The sequence below is a fragment of the Taurulus bubalis genome (genome assembly GCF_910589615.1).
Source record: "Taurulus bubalis genome assembly, chromosome: 3".
NCBI lineage: Eukaryota > Metazoa > Chordata > Actinopteri > Perciformes > Cottidae > Taurulus > Taurulus bubalis.
Window position 1 is genome coordinate 26,864,565 of NC_136591.1, and position 25,580 is coordinate 26,890,144.

General features: G+C 39.5%; 1 protein-coding gene across 1 annotated transcript; it reads left to right on the forward strand.

Moving 5' to 3' along the window:
• Window positions 1-2,212: 2,212 nt before the first annotated feature.
• LOC306734391 (uncharacterized protein) lies at window positions 2,213-25,450 on the forward strand (the record flags this gene model as incomplete). Its single annotated transcript, XM_079215748.1, has 29 exons — window positions 2,213-2,359; window positions 5,539-5,743; window positions 5,881-5,962; window positions 6,086-6,208; window positions 6,354-6,457; window positions 7,812-7,984; window positions 8,145-8,288; window positions 9,222-9,425; window positions 10,917-11,003; window positions 11,105-11,271; window positions 12,687-12,808; window positions 12,890-12,990; window positions 13,228-13,398; window positions 13,525-13,695; window positions 16,603-16,688; window positions 19,193-19,436; window positions 20,773-20,977; window positions 21,122-21,203; window positions 21,325-21,447; window positions 21,548-21,651; window positions 22,090-22,262; window positions 22,409-22,552; window positions 22,662-22,865; window positions 23,268-23,354; window positions 23,488-23,654; window positions 23,783-23,904; window positions 23,986-24,086; window positions 24,352-24,522; window positions 24,650-25,450. The coding sequence occupies 29 exons, from the start codon at window positions 2,213-2,215 to the stop codon at window positions 24,827-24,829; spliced, it is 4,194 nt and encodes a 1,397-aa protein (XP_079071874.1). The 3' UTR covers window positions 24,830-25,450.
• Between the last annotated feature and the right edge of the window lie 130 nt (window positions 25,451-25,580).

Consider the following 25,580-nt stretch of genomic DNA (forward strand, 5'->3'; position numbering starts at 1 on the left):
ACACTTAACATCAGCCATACTCTGTCATTAACCCTGAAACACCAAAATATCTACTGCTGCCGTATGCCATTATCATTTTACAGTTCTTTTGGCACAATTTGTTTTTTAACATGTACATATCATCTGTAAGTGTCAATATAAATCCTATACACTATTTATACAGTATAGTCAACTTTGAATATGCATACTGTGCATAATCATTCAGTCCATGTACATCTATTTGGTATGCATTTATTTGCACAATTTGTTTTGTTTATGATTTATATAACACTTATATAACATGCATATTTCTTATCATCTGTCCAGTTTTGTTGTCCATGTCCCTTATTTATATTTCTGTGCAAGTAGTAGTAGTAGTAGCAGGAACAGCAGTAGAAGTAGTAGTTATTAGTCTGTTGTAGCAGACATTAGTTTATGTGGTAGAGAATTTCAGAGTAGGACCATAATGTGCTTACCCTTTAAAGCTACATGTATATCTGCTGAAATCAAGAAGGAACATGTTTGTTGAGACTGTAACGGTAAAATTCACTCTACCCACTGTTGAGTCTTTCTAAACTGATATCATGAACATCGAGAATCCAGAACCTGTCTATGAAATCATTTATTCCCTGCACAGAGAAGAGCCATCACCAAGCAGAGTCACTCTGGACTCTGCTCAAGGATGCACTGAGGATTCACATCTTACATAGGCATTTATATACAGAGAACAAAGAGCGGTTAGAACAAAGAAGTCTGTGGTTCCAGGTTGAGGCTAGAACAAAGGACCAGACCCCCTGTAGTTTACAAGGGTCTTCTTCCCTTCCTTAATTCATGACCTGTCGGCAGACGTGAGTGATACTTGATAACAGCTACGGGAGTGGCATGCAATTAACAATAGACGGAAGGATATTTGCATTGACAGGTTTGTAAGCCACTTAAGAGGTTCCTAGACAGAATACAACTTAGGACAGAATATTCACATTACAAGAGTTACATCACCTCCTATGGGAGGGCGTGTCATGACCCGGGTGTGGTGAGCGAAGACTCAGGTGCAGTGGAAAGACCGGAGGCATGTTTGAGTGAAGAAATCCAAAATGTACTTTATGTCCAAAACGCAACAACAAAACAAAACTAGGAACTGGCAACAATCCAAAGGTCCAAGAGGTGGTGAACACCATGAACACACACGAAACAAAGGCAGTCTGACAGGGCACAAGGGAAAGCGGGGGAGTATATATAGGAGAGGGGAAACACAGGTGTAGGTAGGCACTTTCCTTTTATTTCCTCATGTTATGAGAGTTGATGATCCAAGTAATACACTTGTAGTAATGTAATCAGGATAATCCTAGACAATGTTCAGTGTTAATTAACAAGGTTTGTTGATACCTGTTGACAAAAAATTAGAGTATAGAAAAACTGTTGTTGCCACCGCCTGAAGCAAGATGTTCCTTCACAGCCCGCGCACGTTCCTCTCGGTATAATTATGCCTATGTGAATTGTCACTCTTCAGTGTGTGCTTATGCAGACTCCCAGCGAGTGTGTAAATTTGCCGCCGAAAGCAGCTAAGATGAAAGGTTGAAAAACAAAAACAAAACAAGAAATATAAGATTTTTAGTTGAGAGTTATCACCTCTTATGGGCGAGAGGTAGTAACAAACAGGGAGGAGTCAGGAAAGAGGGTCTTAATGTGCCAACAAGCAGGAACACAGAGCACAGAACAGCTTCAACCTGAAGGCGTAGGTACGAACTTTCCCTATCTTTCCTCATTGCTTGACAGTTGATGATACAAATAATACACTTGTAGTAATGTAAACAGGATAATCTAGACAAAGTTAAGTGTTGTTGGAGGAAATTGTTTAGGTAATCAAAGAGCTATACAGTAATTATAGGAAGATCCACTAATCCACAAGCTATATCCACTTGTGTGTAGAAGAAGGGTTAAATATCAGAGAAAAAGAGTTATGGTGTAACAATTTAGGCCCACTCACGTAAGCATGATGTCTGACTGTTTACCCAAAGAGTTTTGGCAGGAGTTAAGCCTGTCTGGTCACTGTGACCTGGCTCATATTGGAGCCCTGTAAGTGCCTAACGGGAGAAGGAATGCAGGCCTCCGGTGACGCCAGTAGCATCTGGTAGTTGCACAATGGTTAAACAACAGGATGAGGTGTTACAGGGTCACAATAACTGTAACTCTAAATGTATTTATTTTTCTTGACAGTTTCTACAGACTGATCATGACTGAGTACAAGCTAGAGGTCACAACAGGTGACTTGAAATATGCAGGAACATGGGACCACATATATGTCACCTTATTTGGAACTGGAGGGCAGAGTGAGAGAACAGAGCTGGACAACTTTGGCTTCGACCATGTAGCTGGAACAGTAAGTTGAATCCTGTTGAACATCCTTAAATTAGGTCTGGGACAATGTAATGGCTTTTGTTTGTGTATACATATATGCAGTGGTGTATAGTAACAAAGTAGAAATACTTAAGTAGTTTTTTTGGATATCTGTACTCTACTATTTATATTTCTGTTGACTTTTACTTTTACTTCATTACATTTTGCAAAGAAAACTGATACTTTTACTCCGATACATTTCCCCTGAAACCTTCGTTACTCGCTTCAAAATCAAATCTATCTTCAGAGAAATGAATCATGAGACCAACATCGGGGACTGTGGTGGAACAGACTCCATGCAGGCAGGTTTGTCGAATCACATTATTATGCATTTGTCCTCTACATCCTCTAGTCCTGCGGTCCCACACCTGTTTTGCGCCACGGACCGGTTACGTGAAGACAATATTTTCACGGACCCGGTCCCATCTCGGGGAGACGGGAGACAACGATACTCGACGTGTGTTCGTTATGTCTGGTCTACTCCGTTACTTAAACCTTATTGTCCTGTCTACTACTTACCTTATAACCCACTGCACAAAGACAGGATATTGGAAATGGATGCAGGTTTTCATGCTTTTTTGGCGATCTCAGGATACTCTGCCTTGATTGTAAGCCAGAACACCGGAAGAGTTGAAACATATTTAAGTTTCATTTTAGCTTTCTTTTTCCAATTTAAACCTAAATTTGTTTAAAGCGCGCTAGGAAATTGCTCACAAATCATGGGCTTGATACATACATCGGATATCATAAGTTAATGATAATTCAAATTCAACTCTGTTTGCATACATGTTAAGATAACTAAAGGTATTAGCATCTTACTTTGGAGCAAACAAAGTAGTTTGTGTTGATCTTTGATGGATTCAGCTGTGGGTGAAGTCTTCTACATTGTTAATCCATATCCGACATTGCTCCTCTTGTGTTTTTGGCTTTGGCAATGCGAAATATAAAACAATCTCCCCTAGAGGATATCTGCGGTCGGACATGCAGGTTCCATACACACCACTGTAGTTGACAGTCTCCGAGATTGCTCACGAAGGTTCAGACAGTGGATGTTTTAGGGAGGAGCTTAGAGAAGAATTGTGATGTAAAACCAATAGTAGTTGTTAGTAATTATATTGAGTAGAAACAGAATAATTCTCAACTGCTATCACATTTATTAACTTTTGTTGAAAAACGGTAAATAAATTCATGTTAACATTAGTGGAATGTAACAAATACATTTGCTTACTTAATGCCACAAACCAACCTCCACAATACCAAGAAGGAATTGCATGTAAGTGGAAACTCATATCTCATAGTGATGGACTTCATTATTGACCTTGACATTCTGTGATGTTACAAAGACTACCGTGTATTCACACAATACATTTTTGGTTGATCTTCACAGGCTTACGTTTAAAATCATACACTGAAAACACAATCTAATGGCATTTCCTCCTCATGGTGCTAAGGTCACATGATACATTTAAATTCAGTTGTCAGAGTCGAGCTCATTGCTTTTTAAAAGATGGAATTTTAAATATTTCTAGCAGGATGTATTCTATAAAGGGCTTTGACCAGCTAGTTGGCATGCTTGTGTAACCGAGGGTTTATTTTGCGCCTACACTTGTACCATGATAATAAAACAACAATACGCTGCTCCGTTAGGTTAGACAAGACGGCAACCACTTTTATTTTTACTCGCTCCTCACACCAAACCAAACCATCCTCTCTCCTTCCGTTTTTTCCCTTCAGAATAAAAGCCCCAGAAACATACATCAGAACACTGCTTAATAGAGAACTGTTTAAATACACCATACAATAGCTTACATATCTCCCCTCCTCCTAAAAGAAACATCCCCGTTTCTAAACACTCTAAATGCAACAACATTTCTCCCAAAACTTAGTAACAACATGTCTCAACAACACAACACAATTAACGATAAGTGACAAAATCCCTTAAATATACCGGTGGCCTCACCACCCTCTCAGAACGAGTGACAGTCAGTTGTGGCTCACTGATGCCGGTAACTAACTCGGTCCCTGTGTCGCCAGCGATCCATGTCTCCTCAACCCCCCAGTCTCCCTCTGGTGCCCCCTCGTCCTGAAGCGAAGGAGTACAGTGAGGAGAAGCCGGGAGGCTACTTGAAGAACCCGCAGGCCCTTGCACAGTGTACGGTTTCAGTATATCATAATGAACAACCTGCTCCGGTCCGTGGAGGTCCATCGGACTGCCAATACGATAGATAAGTCCCTGTTCGCCCTGGGAGTTTAACACAGCCAGGACCCTGTAGGGTCCCTTCCAGTGGGGAGCGAGTTTCATGCGGTCCTCTGTAGGATTATGCAGCCAGACGAGATCCCCTTCTCGATACGGCTGATGACGTGCAGTTCCATCATAGTACAGTTTTTGTTTCTCATGGGCGTCAGCACCACTCTGCCTGGCACCACAAAAAGCAGTTTCTAGCCTTTTAGCCAGGGAGGTCACAAAGTCTGCATGAGAAAGAGGCATGTGCAAGCGCACCATATCCGATGGCAGCAACACATCCACGGGAACACAAGCTTCCCGTCCATGAGTTAAAAAGTAAGGAGTGTAGCTTGTGGAGGCATGAACAGATGTGTTATAGGCAAAAGCCACCTGCTTCAGATAATCATTCCATTCACCTCCGCAGGCAAGCAATGATTTGGCCAGTTGATCGATGGGAGTCCGATTAAACCTTTCGACCATGCCATCTGATTTGGGATTATAAAGTGTGGTGCGTGTTTTCTTAATCCCCAAAAGTTTACACAGTCTTTGAACAATCCCAGCTTCAAACTGTCGGCCCTGGTCACTGTGAACCACTTCTGGAACGCCATGTACCAGCACGTAATCCTCAAACAGACACTGTGCTACTGACTGGGCTGTTTGATTAGGAAGAGCATACAGGTTAACAAACTTGGAAAAGTAGTCTTCGACCACTAACACATATCTGTTACCCTTAGAAGTCACTGGTAATTCAAGAATGTCCATTGCCACTCTCTGGAATGGTCTCGTCGCTTGGGACCCACCAGGGGCTCTGCGGGTCTGACATGGGAGGCACTGCTCACACCACTGTCGAATGTCCTTGAACATAGAGGGCCAGTAACAAGTTTGCCTTGCTCGTTCCCATTGTAATTGTTTAAATATACATTCACTTTTGTTTCAAGACAGGAACTTACATCCTGAGCACCAATCTGTCTCTGGGGAAACTTCTGCTTGTCAAGGTGGAGAAAGATCCTTTTTCCTATATCCCAGAAGACGAGTGGTACCTCTCCAAAATAGTGGTGACGACTCCTGAAGGAGAAGCTATGCTTTTCCCCTGTTACAGATGGATCTCTAGAGGAGAACTGGTGGAGCTCAGAGGAGGGAGAGGTCTGTTTCAAGTTCCCCAAATAGTTGATGAAAGATCATAAATAGTGTGTGCGTGTGTACATCACTTATTTTCACACGTTTGTTTTGTTGACAGTTTGTCTTTTAAAGTTGTATTGATGTTATGTTCCCTGCCTCAGCCTTGAAGGGTTTTGAGGAGGACCATCCCCTGTTGATTGACCACCGCGAAAAAGAGCTCATCCTTAAAAAGAGCTTTTACCAGTAAGTTGTTATGTGTGCAGTACAGTATGTACCAGGAGCTGCTGTTATGGTCTCAGAAGTTCAGCTGGGGAAATTCATACGTGCCTTTTGGTAACTTCTTTTATTTTGTGGGGGTTTTTTCAGATGGAAATTGTATGCTGAAGGACTACCCCACATCAACCATTTCAATAATGTGTTGGAGCTCCCAGCTGAAATCCGCTTCCCTCAGTCCAAATCAGCTGAAGTAAAACATCTGAAAATGAAAACGTATGTCTACGTAGATAATGTATACACAACCGGTTATATTTTCTATTTTATTTTTTTTTATTTTTTAGACAAAAAGTAAATTTGAAACATAAATGTCTGTATGCTGTTTAATCATGTATACCTTTTTTACTCTGTCTTACTTCAGTGGTCTTGAACTCAAGCTCAAAGGGCTGCTTGGGTCTGCTGAAAAATGGGAAAGCATTGAAGACATGAAAAAAATCTTCTGGTGGAGAAAGACAACAATGTCAGGTAGATTGTCCCCCCATCTGCAGCAGTCACAACAATAATGTAATTGACATAATTTCAGAACAAGTGAAAAAATATGAGTATTTGGCAGATTATGCCATTAGTTCAACACAGTTCTTTCTGCAGTGATATTAATACAATATGAAAGCATTATTTATTTTTTAAATATACTTTATTAGAGAGTGTGCACAATATAGCGACAGGGATCAGCGAACAAGTTTTTTTTGTTTTTTTTAGTGTGTTGTTCTGTTTGCAGTAGTACTGCATAAAGTGACAGGAAAGTAGAGCAAACAGACAACGTAAAGTGAAAAATTAGAAGAAATACAACTAATAAATAAAAAAAATTAAACAATTGAAAATAATGAATCATAACACACCCACCCACAAACCCACCCACACCCATGGCCTTTACATTTGTTCACAGATTTTTGGAATACATGCATTTGGTTGCAATAAATCAGACAGATGGACAGAACCCAACGCGCCTCAATCATTGGGTAACACTGACAGGTCTTGGAAATAGGAATTGAAAGGCTGCCACTTCCTCGTGAAATGGTCATTACAGCCTCTAAGTGTATATTTGATTTTTTTCAAGACTCAGGAAAAACATTACATCCTTAAGCCAGGCAGACTGAGATGGTGGACCTGGAGACTTCCAAGCAAGCAGTATTCTGCGACGAGCCAGAAGAGTAGTAAAAGCAATGATATCATTTTCTTTGGTACTATATAGGATGGGTTTGGCAGGGATACCAAAGATTGCCAGAAGAGGGCACGGTTGTAGCTTGATCCCTAAAACTATAGATAAGATATTAAAAACATAGCACCAGAACTGTCCAAGTTTAGGACATGCCCAAAACATGTGTGGTAAATCTGCTTGAGGATAGTCACAACGGTTACATCCTGCATCATGGTCTAGGAACATTTGAGCTAGCCTGCTATTACTAAAGTGCATCCTATGGACCACCTTGAACTGAATAAGACCAAGTCTGGCACAGGACGTGGATGTGTTCAACGCATTTTAAGACGAGTTGATATACTGCATCTTAAATTAAGTGGACATGGCACCAAAATGAAAAAACAAGGAACACTTTTAACTAGAAAGGTGCACTCAACAGAGTAGATACCCGCAAGGTGCGAATACAACCCATAATTAGCTAACCATTAAAATTAGTTCACAATGGGGAATTGCATTAGATTCAATATCGTTGTTGGGTAAAACAATTCCCTTTAAGAGAAAGTTAAAATCTCTCAGGAACAAACCAGCAATGGCTATGATCAATAGGTTGTACTTAAACAAAGTTAGATATTAAATACATATAGATATTGTATTATATAATCATATTTGCAATCTTTTCAGAGTATCTTACAGAGCACTGGAAGGAAGATGACTTTTATGGATACCAGTTTCTGAACGGAATCAATCCCATGTTGATCAAGCGCTGCTCAGAGCTTCCCTCAAACTTCCCAGTCACAGAGGAGATGGTGAAGCCGTTCCTGGAAGAGGGAAGCTCTCTGCAGGAGGAAATGAAGGTATGAAAGAAGAAGAAGAGGGGCTTTAGTTTGGAGATAATCTCTGCTTTGGGAGACGATTTTGTGTGTGCATCATCCTAATATCATATTGCCTCGAGTTATCTGTGAAACCTATTGATGTTTGAAACACTTCTTTCCTCTGTCTTTCATTCCCATACAGAAAGGCAATATATTCCTCTCTGACATGAAGAAGATGGATGGAATCCCCCCGAGAGCCTATGATGGAGAACCTCTGCACGTGACTGCTGGTCTCTGTTTGCTCTACATGAACCCAGAAAACAAACTGATGCCCATTGCGATACAGGTCTAGTCACATGATCATATTACATTCCACAGTACATTACTATGTTTTCAAAAGTCCAGTTGCACTATTTTTGTCAAAGGGTGGTTTAGGGAGTGGACCCAAATACCGATGCAACAGTTCAAAGTAAATTTATTATATGAACAAAAACTCAGGTCAGGCTTCAAAACAGGCAGAGGAACGAACAAACAACAGGAATCATAAAAAACAGGGAAGCAAGATCAGGGAGCAAACACCGGGAACAAGAACAGACAGGGGTACGAACAGACAATAAACAGGACAATTTATGGGCCAGCTAACAGGGGAAACGCACAGAAACAACCAGTACAATCCGACAAGGGGACAGGAGACAAACAGGGTTTAAATACAAGGGGAAGGTAATTAGGCACAGGTGGTAATTATGAGGGCGGCACAGAATACACAACCAACAGCCCATCACATACAATCACAGGGGCAGGAAGTGCAGGGAACACAGGACACACAAGACAAGGACTTCACTTTACTGTTTATCGAATTTACTTAATTTGAATACACTCTGCGGCTGTAAATATAAATATATATATATATATAAATATAATATAAATATAAATATATAAATATATTAATATATTCTCCAGTTAGTTGTATTCTATTTTATTGTGTATATTTAAATATATATATATATATATATATGACTTTATTTTAATTTGTATATATCTTTTATCCCTGTTTCTTATAAGCTTCTTATAAGCTTCTTTTTATATATTGATCTTTTATCTTGTGTGTTGTATCTTCACTTGTCAATTGTAAGGCGCTACTGATGACGACAAAAAAATTTCCCCTTGGGGATTAATAAAGTATATATTCATTCATTCATTCAATAAAACAGGAAACAAGACAAACCAACATCGTGACAATTTTAACCTACACAAATTAAATGTTTTCAAAAAATTCCAGTTGCATCAACAACCTTCTGAGCAGAACCCCATCTTTCTGCCCAGTGACCTGGAGACTGACTGGCTGCTTGCCAAGATGTTTATTAAAAATGCTGATTCTATGGATCATCAAGCAGTCCAACACCTCATGAAAACTCACTTTCTGGCAGAGGTCTATGCTCTTGCTGCTCTCCGCAGCTTCTCAGTGATTCATCCCCTCTATAAGGTATGATTGCTGGTGCATTTTTTTTTTTTAATCTATTGCAATGATCTAAACTGATTTTTTTCAGGTATCATTTTGGGTGTTGTATGCCGTTACGAGAGTCGATAGAGCAAAGACAGGAAATGACAGAAAAAGAGATGAGGAATGCATGCAAAAAAGGTTTACTGGGTCAAACACAAATATTTTGTATCTTAATTTATATTGTATGTTGATCTCAGAAAAGTCACACAACAATAACACAAAATATTATTTTTTATTAAAATGATTCACAGATAATAGATGAATAAATAAGTATTACCAGAAAGTAATTAAGAGAAGAAAAAAAGAGCCTTAGCCTAAAGTGCATAGGTGTCAAACAAATTTTCACCCTGGGCCACATCAGCATTATGGTTGCCCTCAAAGGGCCGATTGTAACTGTAACACTGTATAAACTACTCCCTAACTAACATATTGTTAAATAACTGTCTTTGCATTTGATTATTGTTTATTCAAATGTAAAAATATTGGACATGCATTTATATCAAAGTAAAAATATAAGTAAGCAAATGTCTGTTATTACAACATAACTCCATTTAATGTAGTGTTAAGAAACCCACATTACTCTATCAAAGATCAAAATTTGAAAAAAGAGAATAAAGACAAACATCAAACGCACGTTATTGCATTAACTTTGTTCAAAGCTTTTTTGTAACGGTTGAGAATGACATAACTGGTGAGCAATAAGAACATGTGTGGTCTGGGGCACACCTTGGACAACTATGTTTCGACAAAAAAAAAAATCGACATGCATTGTGGGAGATGTAGTCTATGGTCACTGTACACTGTAAAGCGGCATAGACTTTAATTTTAAGACGATCATATGCCTTTCAAGCTGTCGAGGGCCAAATAAAATTACGTAGCGGGCCGGATTTGGCCCGCGGGCCTTGAGTTTGACACTTATGCTATAGTGTATGTTATTTGTTTCATCTCATTCCCCTACTTTTCTAATTCAAATATGGTGTTAGTTTTTAACAACTTATTGTAGTACACTTGTGGTAAGCCCCCTCAAAGCCTGAGGGACATAGTAGGAAACAAATTCTTCCTTCTGTGGACTCAGATTGGTTGGGATCCTCTTTTCTTTCTCATCTTCAAAGAAAAAAAACAAGATTTCTTTAAAATAATCGCTTCAGGCTCTTGAACGGGATGAACCTTGTGAATCCATAATCTGTCACTCTAAGGAGGGTTGACGCAAACCCCAGGATCATCCTCATGACATTCAGCCTTTGCAGCAGTCCCTCACTCATACCTTTTTACTCAGTATTATATTTTCTAGCTTTTAAAGAGACAGTTAACTTCTTAGAGTTCAAGAACTTTACATCCATCAGGGTTTACTCTAGAAGAAGAAAAAAGGACTTGAAGAAAGCCTGTTTTCAGTTTTGTTGGCTTCTGGATTCCTTTGGGGATTAACACAAACAAGATGTGCTGTCTGATAAAATGTTTCCTTTCTCTGTACAGCTGCTGTTTCCACACTTTAAGTCCACTCTGTACATCAACATTGGAGCCCGCATAACTCTTTTAGGACCTGATGGGGCTTTGACTACAGTATGGCTTTGTAAAATACATATTTCTGAATACAATGCATAATTGTTTTACTTGAAGAAATGTGTCTGATTTTAAATATGTGTCCATTAATGACTTATTAGAGTTCACTTGGATATGACGGACTGACAGAGCTCATGAGAAGGAATCTCTCTGAAACAACCTACAGCTCTCTCTGTCTGCCAGAGGACATCACTGCACGAGGACTGGAATCCATCCCCAACTTCTACTACAGAGATGATGGCCTGAAGCTGTGGAACATCATCAGCAGGTTATCTTTCAATAAATATTGCAACTGTCCACACCGATTTACAGTGGCGGCTGGCCAATAGAGGGCCATGGGGCCTTGCCTCACCTTGAGCCACCAAAAAAAAAGTTTTGTAATAAGCAGTTTAGCCAATCACTAATTAAAGACCTAAATGAGTGACATACAATTTAGCCAATCAGCATCCTAAAAAAGACTCACCGCGGGGCCATTCTCATTAGGTGCGCGTTCCCATCTCTCGTTCTCGTCAGGGCTAGTCTCTCGATGCGCCACCCATTTTAACAGCATGACAGTGGCGAGTGTAAGCACAAGTCGAGCACTGCTCTTCAAAGGAGACCAAACGCTAACTCTGTGTAATCTCTCCTCCAACACCCGTTTGAGAGAAGAACTTTGGCGGAGAAACTACAGGTAAAACACCTGGTCCCAGATCAACCGGACCTCACCATAAGACAGCAGACTGGTGTGAAAGAGAAGCATCTTCTGTGGAGACGGCTAAGCTATACCAGCACGGTTAGCTGCTGGATGCAGTCGTGCTAATGCCGTATTTTACTTTCCATGCTTGCTTTTTAAATCAACGGGGACTGATCCAGCTTGGACAGCTACGGGAGTAAGGGACATGAAGCACCTGTCGTAAAAATTAACTACACGTCACTGAAGGCCTTGGTTATCAGTAAATCCACCAGCAAGTCCGTTTCTCAGGCTTTAGCCTGAGGTTCTAGCTTCTTCTTCTCCTTCTTTCGTTGACAGAAGTCACGCTGCCCCACTGACCAATCACAGCGCATGGTAATGGTTACACCGGGCCACTGAGCAATTATACATCCACGCCATTTCACAGGCGCTGCACGTCAAAGAATACACCCAGCTTGTCAAACTAAAGATCTGATTTGTTGAAGTCCATGACAATCAACCACAACGTCCAATCTCAGTGTACTTATATCTGCAAAGGCCTACTTAAACTGCTTTGCTCACATAGAGACACCGGAGAGAAAAAATCTAATTGGATAAAACTCTTTCAAACCAGCTGCAATGGAAACAGAGCTGCAGGCTGAATGCCGAGCAATAGAGGAAGACGGGAGCTGTGCAATGAGAAAATAAGCTAATAGGGAAAATAATTATAATACATGTAGTGTATTTGTGAAAAACAATTAAATTATAAAATAGCTATACTTTGTGATTCTGTTTAGGCCAGCAGAGAAGGCTTAGCAGGCCTTGACGGCCCACCACTGCTGCAAAGTAGTAATGCGTGATACCTTTTTTTGCATTGAATCATGCGGGGAAGTTTGCTGAAATTGATTACATGGCCCTACCAAAAAAATTTACACCAGCCGCCACCGCCGATTTATTCTATAAGCAACATATTAGAGTCTTTCTATCTTATTCACATATACAAAATGTAAATCTAATTATTTTGTGTTCACTAGCTTTGTGAAGGCCGTCGTGGAGTACTACTATCCCTCAGACAGTGAAGTGTGTAAAGACACTGAGCTGCAGGACTGGATCAGTGAGATATTCACATATGGCTTCTTGGGAAACAAAGCTTCAGGTATTTAACAGTACGCCTATAGTATTGCAATGAAGATGGTGATTGCAAATTAGCAACTGATAGTAATTGTTCTACCAACAGGGTTTCCAGTCGGCTTTCATACTGTCGAGGAGGTGATCAAATTCATCACCATGGTGATCTTCACTGTGACTGGTCAACATGCTGCAGTAAATAATGGGCAGGTAATTAGTTGGGACATTGGAATATGTATTGATGTTTGATCAAGTATGATTTGGTTTTGACACTTCAAATGTATGAATATTTGGCAGGTCTGCAATCTGCTTTTTATGAATTCCTTTTTCCATTTGGCTGAGCATTACAAAGGTGCAAAGTTTGAATTCCCAGTGTAGATTTACATAACTTTCTCTTGCAATATTTCACATTAAAATAAGTTAATTGAAATTTCTTTCATAATTTAGTTTGACTACTACTCCTGGGCGCCAAATACCTCACTCCTGCTGCACCAGCCTCCTCCAACCACTAAGGGACAGTCAAGCATTGAGACAATTGTGGAGACCCTCCCAAATGTTGGTGAGACGGTCAACATTGTAGCAATGGTTTGCTTACTTTCAGAGACGTACTCTGACATGGTAGGTTTAGTGATGACGAACACTCATTATAACATGTCCACATTTTAAAAGTGTTTAAAATGAAGCATGTACCAAACCCAATACTGTGTCAATCTGAATTACTGTTTGGTTTTGTCCTTTTGGCAGGTTCCCATAGGTACATACCCCGAAGAACGATTCCATGAGCCTGCTCCAAAGCAGATGATGAAGAAATTTCAAGCAGAGTTGTCCGACCTCAGTGACGCAATTTCAACAAGAAACCTGCAGCTTGAAATACCCTACATCTACCTGGACCCTCCTCTTATCGAGAACAGTATTGCTATTTAACTGAAGCCATTTTTATCTCTCTGCATGAGGCAACAATATCAATACCCTTTAACACCTGTCTTGCATGCTTGGTTGTGGGTTAAACTCTGGAAGACTATACTCTGCTGTATTATGTTTAGTCGGCCTATAACTGAGTACCTGTATCTTTTTGTGATTTATGTCAAAGACATATGCTGAGGAATTAATTAAATGAGCATTTTAGGGAGCAAATGTTTATGTTCTCTCCAGAAATGGTCGCAGCAAATTGCAAGTGCTATTCGGATAAATTGACCACATATTTCTAGCATAAGAACATTGAACCTTTATTATGGCACATATTTTCAGCTTGTATTGCATACTATAATATATGTATTTACCGAGCTGTAACTTAAAGTACTACATGTTTCAGTGTTTAGGCCGTTACTTCTAAACAATATATTACAGGTGAATTAGGGTTAATGGGAAGGGAGGGCTGCATAGTGCATTTGTGATTTATATGAATTATACTTATATTGTTATGCTATAACACTGCCCTGTGTAATTATTGTCATCAAGTCTAAGCTAATAAAAATTGTTTGGAAAAATGGTACTTACAAATGGTAAAAGTCAACATATCTTGAGCTAACTGAGTGAACTCATTAGAATGCAGATCTCTGCCAGGTGTAATGTTTGACTGAATAAATATAAACCACTAAACCATGTCTATTCAATTTATTTTGTATATCCCAGAACAAACAATTTGACTCAGAGGGCTTTACAATCTGTACACATACAACATCCTGTCTCGGCACCTCACGTCAGCACAGGAAAAAACTCCCTCCAAAAACAGGAAACCAGAGGGAGAGCAACAGAGGATCCCTCTACTAGAATGGACAGAAGTGCGTACAGAATGAACAGCATAACAGAGTTACAACACACCGGAATGAAAGTGGAAGCTGGATTTACAGTTGTCTAGTCTAGAAGTAACAAATGCGTGAACACATTTTTCTGTTTTTCTTTGAGACATGATGTGTCTGATTTCAGACAGTCACATGATACATTTCAATTCCATTGTAAGAGTCTAACTCATTCGAAATAAGCTGTTATTGTAGAAAGTCCAAATATTACCAGACAGGATTTGGTTATTCCCTATAAAAATCGGCTTTCACCAGCATTAAACGCAGATCTATTTTTCTAAAATGTTTTATCTTAAAATTACAATTTAAGAAGACTGTTGAGTGCTGGTAGACATATGTGCTCTTTAGAAGCTTGCCTATATCATGTTCTACTCGAACTGTATGAAAGAACAAAAATGTTTTGAACAATGAAACATGGTCCAGAAGAAATCCAAAATACAAGTATGAACCTGGAAATGCTGTGTTACTCTTATTTTCAATGTCAATGTGGCAGGTTCCCTTGGGCAGGGGTAGGGCGGCACCTTTTTATGACACGTGGGGTGCGGCACAACCACTTAAAAAAAATTAAAAAAATCATCTGGGCCTGAAGCGGTTTTCCAATATCTATCATATCACTGTGTGGGGAATTGGCAGATTGGTATTGATACATGTAGAACCGCCACTGCCCTTGGGTATATATCCAGAATAAAGATTCCGTGAAGCAGAATTTCAAGCGATTTGTCCTGCCTCAGTGAAGCAATTACTGCCATTAACTCGAGGCTTGAAGTACACGACACATATCTGAACTCTACTGAGATAAACATAATTACTGTTTAAAAAAGTCTGAGGAAACCATTCTGCATGAGATCTGTTTTTTTTCCATGCATTTCGCATCACCTATATTGCATGCTGGGTTGTGGGATATACTTTGCATTAAGTACATACAAGGTGTGGTATTAGATACAGTTAGTGAGGTGTTGCATGCTGGGAAAAGAGGACTATATCTTGGTTTTGTCTGGATGAGTAGGCCTATGGTAAAGTATGTATGGTCTGAAGTGATTAACACAAGAAGTAATAGCTTATCAATTATAGCCCCAAACAGCTAAAAACATTTGGTGATTAACATTCATTTGAAATTTCTCTGCATTAGTTTGCTTTTATGCAACAGATTATTGTTGTTAGACTTCTACAAGTGCATGACATTCATACATATCAATTCTGAAAGCTGTTGCTGTGTGTTTACTGCTAGTCAATAAGATTTGATCGTAATAGAGTTCTGGCTCAGAGCATCTCTGTCTGTGTTCTGTCAGCAATAGAAAAATGTAATTTGACTTTAGGTTTTGCTTTCTAATAACATATAATGTGCACGAGGACAGAGATTAATTAAATAAAACGGTACATTTATTTTATTTTGTAAAATGGAAATGCATGAATTATTAACCTAAAACATTAAGATAAATGTGGTATAATGTGTAGCTGTGGGGCAAATTTTGGGAAGTTTTATCTTTTCTCTCTCACACAGATAATTAGAATACTCTGGCTTTAGAGAAAGAGAGTAACATGTCACCCAGGTGAAGTTCCTAATGACCCCTGTTCCTGTTTCTGGGTGGTGTATGAGGTGGATCCATCTATCAATAGTCTTGTCTTATGAAAGCATCAGCCCTGTATGTGTACTTACATGTTAAGTCTCTGAAAGTTAACTGCTTGTTGGAATTATTTTTATTACAACAGTATCCTCCTTCAAATCCAATAACGTTTTTTACATCTTCAGATCTGCATCCTCCATGCAGTTTTCTACATGACCTCTTTAACAACTGTGACTTGACATGAATCAGCCAGAGGTTAAATTAAATTGTTAACTAATCCACGTATGTGTACAGTCCCTGTGATATGAAATGAAATCATCCTCTAGATCTATAGCTATAAATATCTGTGAATCTATCTATTGAGATCTAAAGAGTTCACTCTGATAACTGTGTATACGATCAAACATCAATACATATTCCAATGTCCCAACTAATTACCTGCCCATTGTTTACTGCAGCATGTTGACCCGTCATGTGAAGATCACCATGGTGATGAATTTGATCACCTCCTCGACAGTATGAACGCCGAAAGGAAACCCTGTTGGTAGAACAATTACTATCAGTTACTTATTGCAATCACTATCTTCATTGCAATATGTTAAGTATTCAAAAATCTTTGGCTGGTAGACTCAAAGAAAAGTTCCAGATTCAGTAAGTTATAATAAAACAGATTTAATAAAAAGTTGATGGCGATACAGTGTATACACGGGTGCACAAAGCACAGCGTCCACAGACCACACATTCAAATTATGCACCACGATCGGTGTAATACATTTGATTATATAGATCAGTGTATTGGGCGTCGTCGCCTCTCATTGGCTTAGCTTTACAATGTGCAATTGGTTATAAGTTTAACAGAGGTGGAGGCAGCATTTGGGTTGGTCTAGAGGTGGTACCCTAGTAAGCTTTGCTTCCGGTACTTGACGTCATCACTCCACCCCCCTGTGTAACTGAGTGCAAGTTCCCTCCCCTAGAGAAAATGTTTTTCAGTACCGAGGAGTACCTGGCAGGGCACCCATTTTGAGTAAAACTGTGAGCTCCATCTTGATTTCACATTCCTGGTCTACCTACAACATTTCCTAAGTGAACTAACTAAATGGAGCTTAAGCGGTAGTTCAGGAAGGAAGACCCTACACTACGGGTCATTCATATCTCAGTCTATTTCGTCATTACAGTAGCAGCTGAGCTGGGGTGTGTCCATGTGTAAGCAACCAACCAAATGCGTCACTGTGTCTTTAAGCCAATCATATCGTTGCTGTCAAACGTTAAATCAGATCAGAATCAGAATCAGAATCAGAAACCGTTTATTGCCAGGAATGTTTGCACAGACGAGGAATTTAGTTGGGCGGAAGGTGCATACATTAGACATTAGACGAGACAAACAACAATCAACGACAGCAACAGTGCAAAAAGTCTAAATAAGATAAGGATAAAGTGTTCAGACAACAGATAACATTAATGTAAGTGTATGTTAAAGTGGTGTGTGTGTTTAAGTTAAAGTTAAGTGTATGTATTAAGTGTATTAAAGTTAAGTGTATGTGGCATGTTAAAGTGACGTGTGCGTTTAAGTTAAAGTTAAAGTTAAGTGTTTGTATTAAGTGTATTAAAGTTAAGTGTATGTGGCATGTTAAAGTGACGTGTGCGTTTAAGTTAAAGTTAAAGTTAAGTGTATGTGGCATGAGTGTTTAAATATGAATTGTGCAGTGGAGTGACCGGTAGGAGGAGAGAAAGGAATAAAAAGAAAGATAAAAATAAATGGGGCTGCATTCTTTCTGAAGTCCACAACCATCTCCACTGTCTTCAGGGCGTTGAGCTCCAGGTTGTTCTGGCTGCACCAGGTCGCCAGGTGGTCAGTCTCCCACTTGTAGGCAGACTCGTCCCCACCAGCGATGAGTCCGATGAGGGTGGTGTCATCCGCGAACTTCAGGAGCTTGACAGACTGGTGACTGGAGGTGCAGCTGTTGGTGTACAGGGAGAAGAGCAGCGGGGAAAGAACGCAGCCTTGGGGGGAACCGGTGCTGATGGTCCGAGAGCCTGAGACGTGTTTCCCCAGCTTCACGTGCTGCTTCCTGTCAGTCAGGAAGTCTGTGATCCACCTGCAGGTGGAGTCGGGCACGTGCAGCTGGGAGAGCTTATCCTGCAGCAGAGACGGGATGATAGTGTTGAAGGCAGAGCTGAAGTCCACGAACAGGATCCTGGCGTAGGTTCCTGGGGAGTCCAGGTGCTGGAGGATGTGGTGGAGGGCCATGTTGACAGCATCGTCTACAGACCTGTTGGCCCTGTAGGCGAACCGCAGAGGGTCCAGGAGTGGGTCAGTCAGGGTTTTTAGGTGGGACAGGACCAGGCGCTCAAAGGACTTCATGACCACAGAGGTCAGGGCGACGGGCCTGTAGTCATTGAGTCCTGGGATCCTGGGTTTCTTTCTAATCAAACAGCTGAACTTAAAAATGTAAAATATGACTGGAATTATACTTCAGTTAGATTTGAATCATGAGATTTTGTGGCACACATGTTTTGGAGAAAAATACTTATTTCTTGTAAAAAATAATTAAAAAAAACTTTCAATCATTTTATTTCATGAAAAGGTAGGATTTTTGTTAATATTTTGAGTGAAAGACCAAAAGGATAAACAGCAAAGACATTTTTTCACAGCCTGTTTTGCGTATATTTACTAAGGGTGCCAATGATTCTGGAGGGCACTGCATATCTGCTGAAATCAAGAAAGACAGCATTTATAGTTGAGTGACATCACCTTTTATGGGAGGGCGGTAGTAACTAAAAGGTAGAAGTCAGGGTGGAGACGCTTAAAGGAGTCAAAAAGCAGGAACACAAAGCACAGAACAGCTTCAACCTGGAGGCGTAGGTAGGAACTTTCCTTTTCCTTCCTCATGGTATGACAGTTGATGGTCCAAGTACTACACTTGTAGGAATGTAAACAGGATAATCCTCGACATTGTCAAGTGATAATTAACAAGGTTTTTTGATACCTGTTGGCAAACAATTTGAGTTTAGAAAAGCTAAATATATCATTTACAAACATTCATACAGTGTCATTAATGTCTTTTTGCAGATAATTGGAGCATTCACTCTGCAATTTAAAGATCTAGATGTGTTTCGTTTTCTCGACAATTTCCACAGATTGACCATGGCTGAGTACAAGCTAGAGGTCACAACAGGTGACATGAAATCTGCAGGAACATGGGACCACATATACGTCACCTTATTTGGAACTGGAGGGCAGAGTGAGAGAACAGAGCTGGACAATTTTGGCTTCGACCATGTAGCTGCGACAGTAAGTTGAATCCTGTTGAACATCCTTAAGTTAGTTCTGGGACAATGTAATGGATTTTGTTTGTGTATTCATATATGCTAGGGTAGTATTTGTCTTCTGACTAATTAAAGAAACATTTACATTTTATATAATCAATAGACTCTATGTCACGGGGTGTGACATAAAGCAGACACAGACAGAGTATGAACTTTTTAAGGGTTTTTATTTTTGGGAGCAGCTAAAGGGAAAACTGAAGGAATCTGAAGGGAATCTGTGGACAGAACAAGACAGAACAAGACGGGCAGGCAGACTGGGTAGCTGGGAGGATGATCCAAACTGTAGGAACAGGAAGAACAGGGTAAATGCAAGTGAAAAAACACTTGCAATTTTTAACTGGTTAAGAGTCTCAATTAAATATGAATACCTCAATATAACCAACATAAGTAAAGGAGAACATCAGCGAGAAAATAGACTATTTCTATATAGTTATTCTTAATGCTAGTATTTGTCTTCTGACTAATTGAAGAAACATTTACCTTTTTATATAATCAATACACGCTATGTCACGGGGTGGGATATAAAGCAGACACAGACAAAGTATGAACTTTTTAAGGGTTTTTATTTTTGGTGGCAGCTAAAGGGAAAACTGAAGGAATCTGAAGGGAATCTGTGGACAGAACAAGACAGGGCAGGCAGACTGGGCAACTGGGAGGATGATCCAAACTGTAGGAACGGGAAGAACAGGGTAAATGCAAGTGAAAATGTCACGGTGTGTGGTGGTGGACCCAGACGCAGACACAGACCAGAGAGTATGAACTTTTTAAGGGTTTTTATTTCCAAGAGGACACAAAGGGAAAACATTCATACATTTTACATTCACTACATCATTTGCTGGCTTCAAAGACTACCGCACATTCACACACAATACCTTTTTGGTTGATCTTCACAGGCTTACGTTTAAAATCATACACTGAAAACACAATCTAATGGCATTTCCTGGGTTATGTTATACATGTTACATTTGAATTCAGTTGTCAGAGTCAAGCTCATTGCTTTTTAAAAGCTGGAACTTTTAATATTTCCAGCAGAATGTATTCTATAAAAGGCTTTCACCAGCCAGTTGGCCTGCTTGTCTATCACCATGTACCTTGATTATCTAGATTTCTATATGTTTTAATATCAAAATAAATATTTAAGAAGACTGTTCGGTCTGCGTGGACATTTATTCTCGTTAGATACTTATTTATGTTATATTAAATATTTAGGGTAAATGTGTATTTACAACACTCTAACATTCATATTAAATTGTATTATATTGTAAATGTTTGTTTAAATTTACATTAACCTTTGTTTCAAGACAGGAACTTACACCCTGAGCACCAATCTGTCTCTGGGGAAACTTCTGCTTGTCAAGGTGGAGAAAGATCCTTTTTCCTATATCCCAGAAGACGAGTGGTACCTCTCGAAAATAGTGGTGACGACTCCTGAAGGAGAAGCTATGCTTTTCCCCTGTTACAGATGGATCTCTAGAGGAGAACTGGTGGAGCTCAGAGGAGGGAGAGGTCTGTTTCAAGTTACCCAAATAGTTGATGAAAGATCATACATTTTGAGATGTATAGATATAACTTATTTTTCAGTTTATTTTGTTGACAGTTTTGCCAATTTTGTCTTTTAAAGTTGTATTGATGTTATGTTCCCTGCCTCAGCCTTGAAGAGTTTTGAGGAGGACCATCCCCTGTTGATTGAACACCGCAAAAAAGAGCTCATCCTTAAAAAGAGCTTTTACCAGTAAGTTTGTATCTGAGCAGTACAGCATGTACCAAGAGCTGCTGTTATGGTCTCAGACGTTCATCTGGAGAAATTCAAATGTGCCTTTTGGTAACTTTTATTTTGTGGGGATGTTTTTCAGATGGAAGATTTTGGCTGAAGGATTACCCTACAGCAACCATTGCAATAATGTGTTGGAGCTCCCAGCTGAACTCCACTTCGCTCAGTCCAAATCAGCTGAAATAAATTATGTGAAAATGAAAATGTATGTCTAGACAAAGTACATTTGAAACAATATCAGTTATCAGTATGCTGTTTAATCATGTATTATGTATACCTTTTTTTGTTACTCTGTCTAACTTCAGTGGTATTGAACTGAAGCTCATGGGGCTGATTGGATCTACTGAAAAATGGGAAAGCATTGAAGACATGAGAAAAATCTTCTGGTGGAAAAAGACAACAATGTCAGGTAGATTGTTTTTTCCCATTATCCACATGTGCAGCGCAAGTCACAACAATAATGTCATTGACATCATTTCATAACCACAAGTGAATGAATACAAGCATTTGGCAGATTATATCAATAGTTCAACACAACAACAGTTATTTCTGCAATGAAAACCCATGGAACATTTTTAAGTAGAAAGGTGCACTCAGCAAAGTGTAGATATCCGCAAGGTGTGTCTATAGAACTGAATACAACCCATAATAAGCTAACCATTAAAATGTGTTCACAATGTCGAATTACATTACATTAGATGTTGCTCCTGTTGGGTAAAACAATACATTTTTATACAAAGTAAAAATCTCTCAGAAACAAACCAGCAATGCTATGATCAACATGTGTACTTAGACATTAGATATTAGATAGATATTGTATAATATATGATATTTGCAATTCTTCCAGAGTATGTTGCAGAGCACTGGAAGGAAGATGACTTTTATGGATCCCAGTTTCTGAACGGACTCAATCCCATGGGGATTAAGCGCTGCTCAGAGCTTCCCCCAAACTTCCCAGTCACAGAGGAGATGGTGAAGCCGTTCCTGGAAGAGGGAAGCTCTCTGCAGGAGGAAGTGAAGGTATGAAAGAAGAAGAGGGGCTTTAGTTTGGAGATAATCTCTGCTTTGGGAGACGGTTTTGTGGGTGTATCATATTGCCTCGAGTTATCTGTGACTCCTATTGTTGTTTGAAACACTTATTTCCTCTGTCTTTCATTACCATACAGAAAGGCAATATATTCCTCTCTGACCAGAAGAAGATGGATGGAATCGCCCCGAGAGCCTATAATGGAAAACCTCTGCACGTGACTGCTGGTCTCTGTTTGCTCTACATGAACCCAGAAAACAAACTGATGCCCATTGCGATACAGGTCTAGTCACATGATCATTTTACATTTCACAGTACATTACTATGTTTTCAAAAGTCCAGTTGCACTATTTTAACCTTCAAAAACTAAATATGTTTTCATCAAATTCCAGTTGCATCAACAACCTTCTGAGCAGAACCCCATCTTTCTGCCCAGTGACTCGGAGACTGACTGGTTGCTTGCCAAGATGTTTATTAAAAATGCTGATATGATGGAACATGAAGCAGTCCAACACCTCATGAAAACTCACTTTCTGCCAGAGGTCTATACTGTTGCTGCTCTCCGAAGCTTCTCTGTAATTCATCCCCTCTATAAGGTATGATTGCTGGTGCTTTAAAAAAAAATCTATTCCTTTGCCCTTCTTACATATAGTCATTCAGTCTATAAAATACATTTGCATATCACTCTCCAGATTGTTTTACAATGACCCTTGCCCTCCACCATTTGAGTTTCTTTTACAGACTTGTCTAGAAAACACAACACATCGAAAGGCTCCTTTCCATCGTAAACCAATTGTGTACGTGTTCATTCTTGTAAGCAAAGGTCCTAATAGTGCAGACCGAAGATGTGGTTTTATCTTCCATCAATTGTGATTAAACGTTACCTTTTTACTCAGTATTACATTTTTTTGTGTTTGAAGTAACGGTTAACTTCACCTTTGGTGATCAACACAAACAAGATGTGCAGCATGATTAAAGTCTTCCCTTTCTCTGCACAGCTGCTGTTTCCACACTTCCGTACCACTCTGCACATAAACATTGGAGCCCGCACAAATGTTTTCGGACCTGGTGGGGCTTTGAGTATAGTAAGGCTCTGTAAAATACATATTTCTGAATACAATGCATAATTATTTTACTTGAAGAAATGTGCTTGATTTTGCTATGGTTGGGGTGGAAATGCTAATTTTTATAGTCATGTGTCCATTAATGACTTATTAGAGTTCCCTTGGACATGACGGACTGACAGAGCTCATGAGAAGGGATCTTTCTGAAACGACCTACAGCTCTCTCTGTCTGCCAGAGGACATCACTGCACGAGGACTGGAATCCATCCCCAACTTCTACTACAGAGATGATGGCCTGAAGCTGTGGAACATCATCAACAGGTTATCTTTCAATAAATATTGCAACTGTCCACACCAATTTATTCTACAAGCAACATATTAGTCTTTCTGTCTTATTCACCCATACACAAAATCGAATTATCTAAATTTAATTATTTTGTGTTCACTAGCTTTGTGAAGGCCGTCGTGGAGTACTACTATCCCTCAGACAGTGAAGTGTGTAAAGACACTGAGCTGCAGGACTGGATCAGTGAGATATTCACATATGGCTTCTTGGGAAACAAAGCCTCAGGTATTTAACAGTAAGCCTTTAATATTGCAATGAAGATGGTGATTGACAATAAGTAACTGATAGTAATTGTTCTACCAACAGGGTTTCCAGTCGGCTTTCATACTGTCGAGGAGGTGATCAAATTCATCACCATGGTGATCTTCACTGTGACTGGTCAACATGCTGCAGTAAATAGTGGGCAGGTAATTAGTTGGGACATTGGAATATGTATTGATGTATGAACGTGTATAAGTTAGTTTTAACACAAACACAGAACATTTGGCAAGTCTGCAATCTGCTTTTCATTCATTCCATTTGTCATTTAGTTGAGCATTGCAATGGTGCAAAGGTTGAATTCCCAGTGTAGATTTACATAACTTTATCCTGCAATGTTTGACATTAAAATAAGTTCATTTAATTTGTTTTCTATCAAAGTTGTTACATACTGAAGTTTCTTTCTTAATTTAGTTTGACTACGGCTCCTGGGTGCCAAATGGCCCAATACTGCTGCGCAAACCTCCTCCAACCACTAAGGGGCAGACAAGCATGGAGACGATTTTGGAGACCCACCCAAATGTTGGCGAGACAGCCAACTTTGCAGCACTGTTTTGCTTACTTTCATCGACGTACTCTGACATGGTAAGTTTGGTGACGACGAACACTTGTGTATAACATGTCCACATTTTAAAAGTGCTTAAAATAAAGCGTGTACCAAACACAATACTGTGTCAATCTGATTTACTGTTTCGTTTTGTCCTTTTGGCAGGTTCCCATAGGTACATACCCCGAAGAACGATTCCATGAGCCTGCGCCAAAGCAGATGATTAAGGAGTTTCAAGGAGAGTTGTCCGACCTCAGTGACGCAGTTTCAACAAGAAACTTGCAGCTTGAAATACCCTACATCTACCTGGACCCTCCTCTTATTGAGAACAGTGTTACTATTTAACTCAAGCCATTTGTATTGTATCTCTCTGCATGAGGCAACAATATCAATACCGGTTTTGCATGCTGGGTTGTGGGTTAAACTCTGGGAGACTGTAGTCTAGAGTATCATGTTAAATTGGCCTATGATGGGGTACCTGTATCTCTGTGTGAATTACGTTTTCCATACATATATGCTGAGGAATAACTTAAATGAGTAATTTTGGTCGTACATTTTTTAGCTTGGACTCGTGATATGTATCAAAGGGGTCAAAGTCCAAAACAACAGATATCTGCTGAGCAGTGATGCCATAATGTGATGATTCTCTGCAGCAATCTGTGAACAAATATGGATCTCAACTATCAAGGCCAGCTAGTTTCCTAATGTGTGTCTTTTTTTTAAAGCATCCTGTCAAAAGGCAACTTTTCTTGAGAGTCAGAATAATTTTAAGCCTTTTCAATTTGCGTTTCATATAAAATGCTGATTTGAGGTATTTAGCATTTGTCTGTAATGTTTGTATAATGCAGCTTTATTTGGTAGCACACTCCTACTAATGGCTGAAGATATTGAGCAAACAACCTTCACAAATGTAGAAGAGGTTTCAAGCTGTCAATCTGTGAACCATTGAATAAATGTTCAATGTTATATTTTCTAAAAGAAGCATTCTTGTTTATAACATCATGGTAATTTAAAATAAAAAAGGCCATCTCAGGGCCAGGTGTAAGACACACTTTCTCCCAGTCACATAAATAAAGACTGTGTAAAAATACTTGCT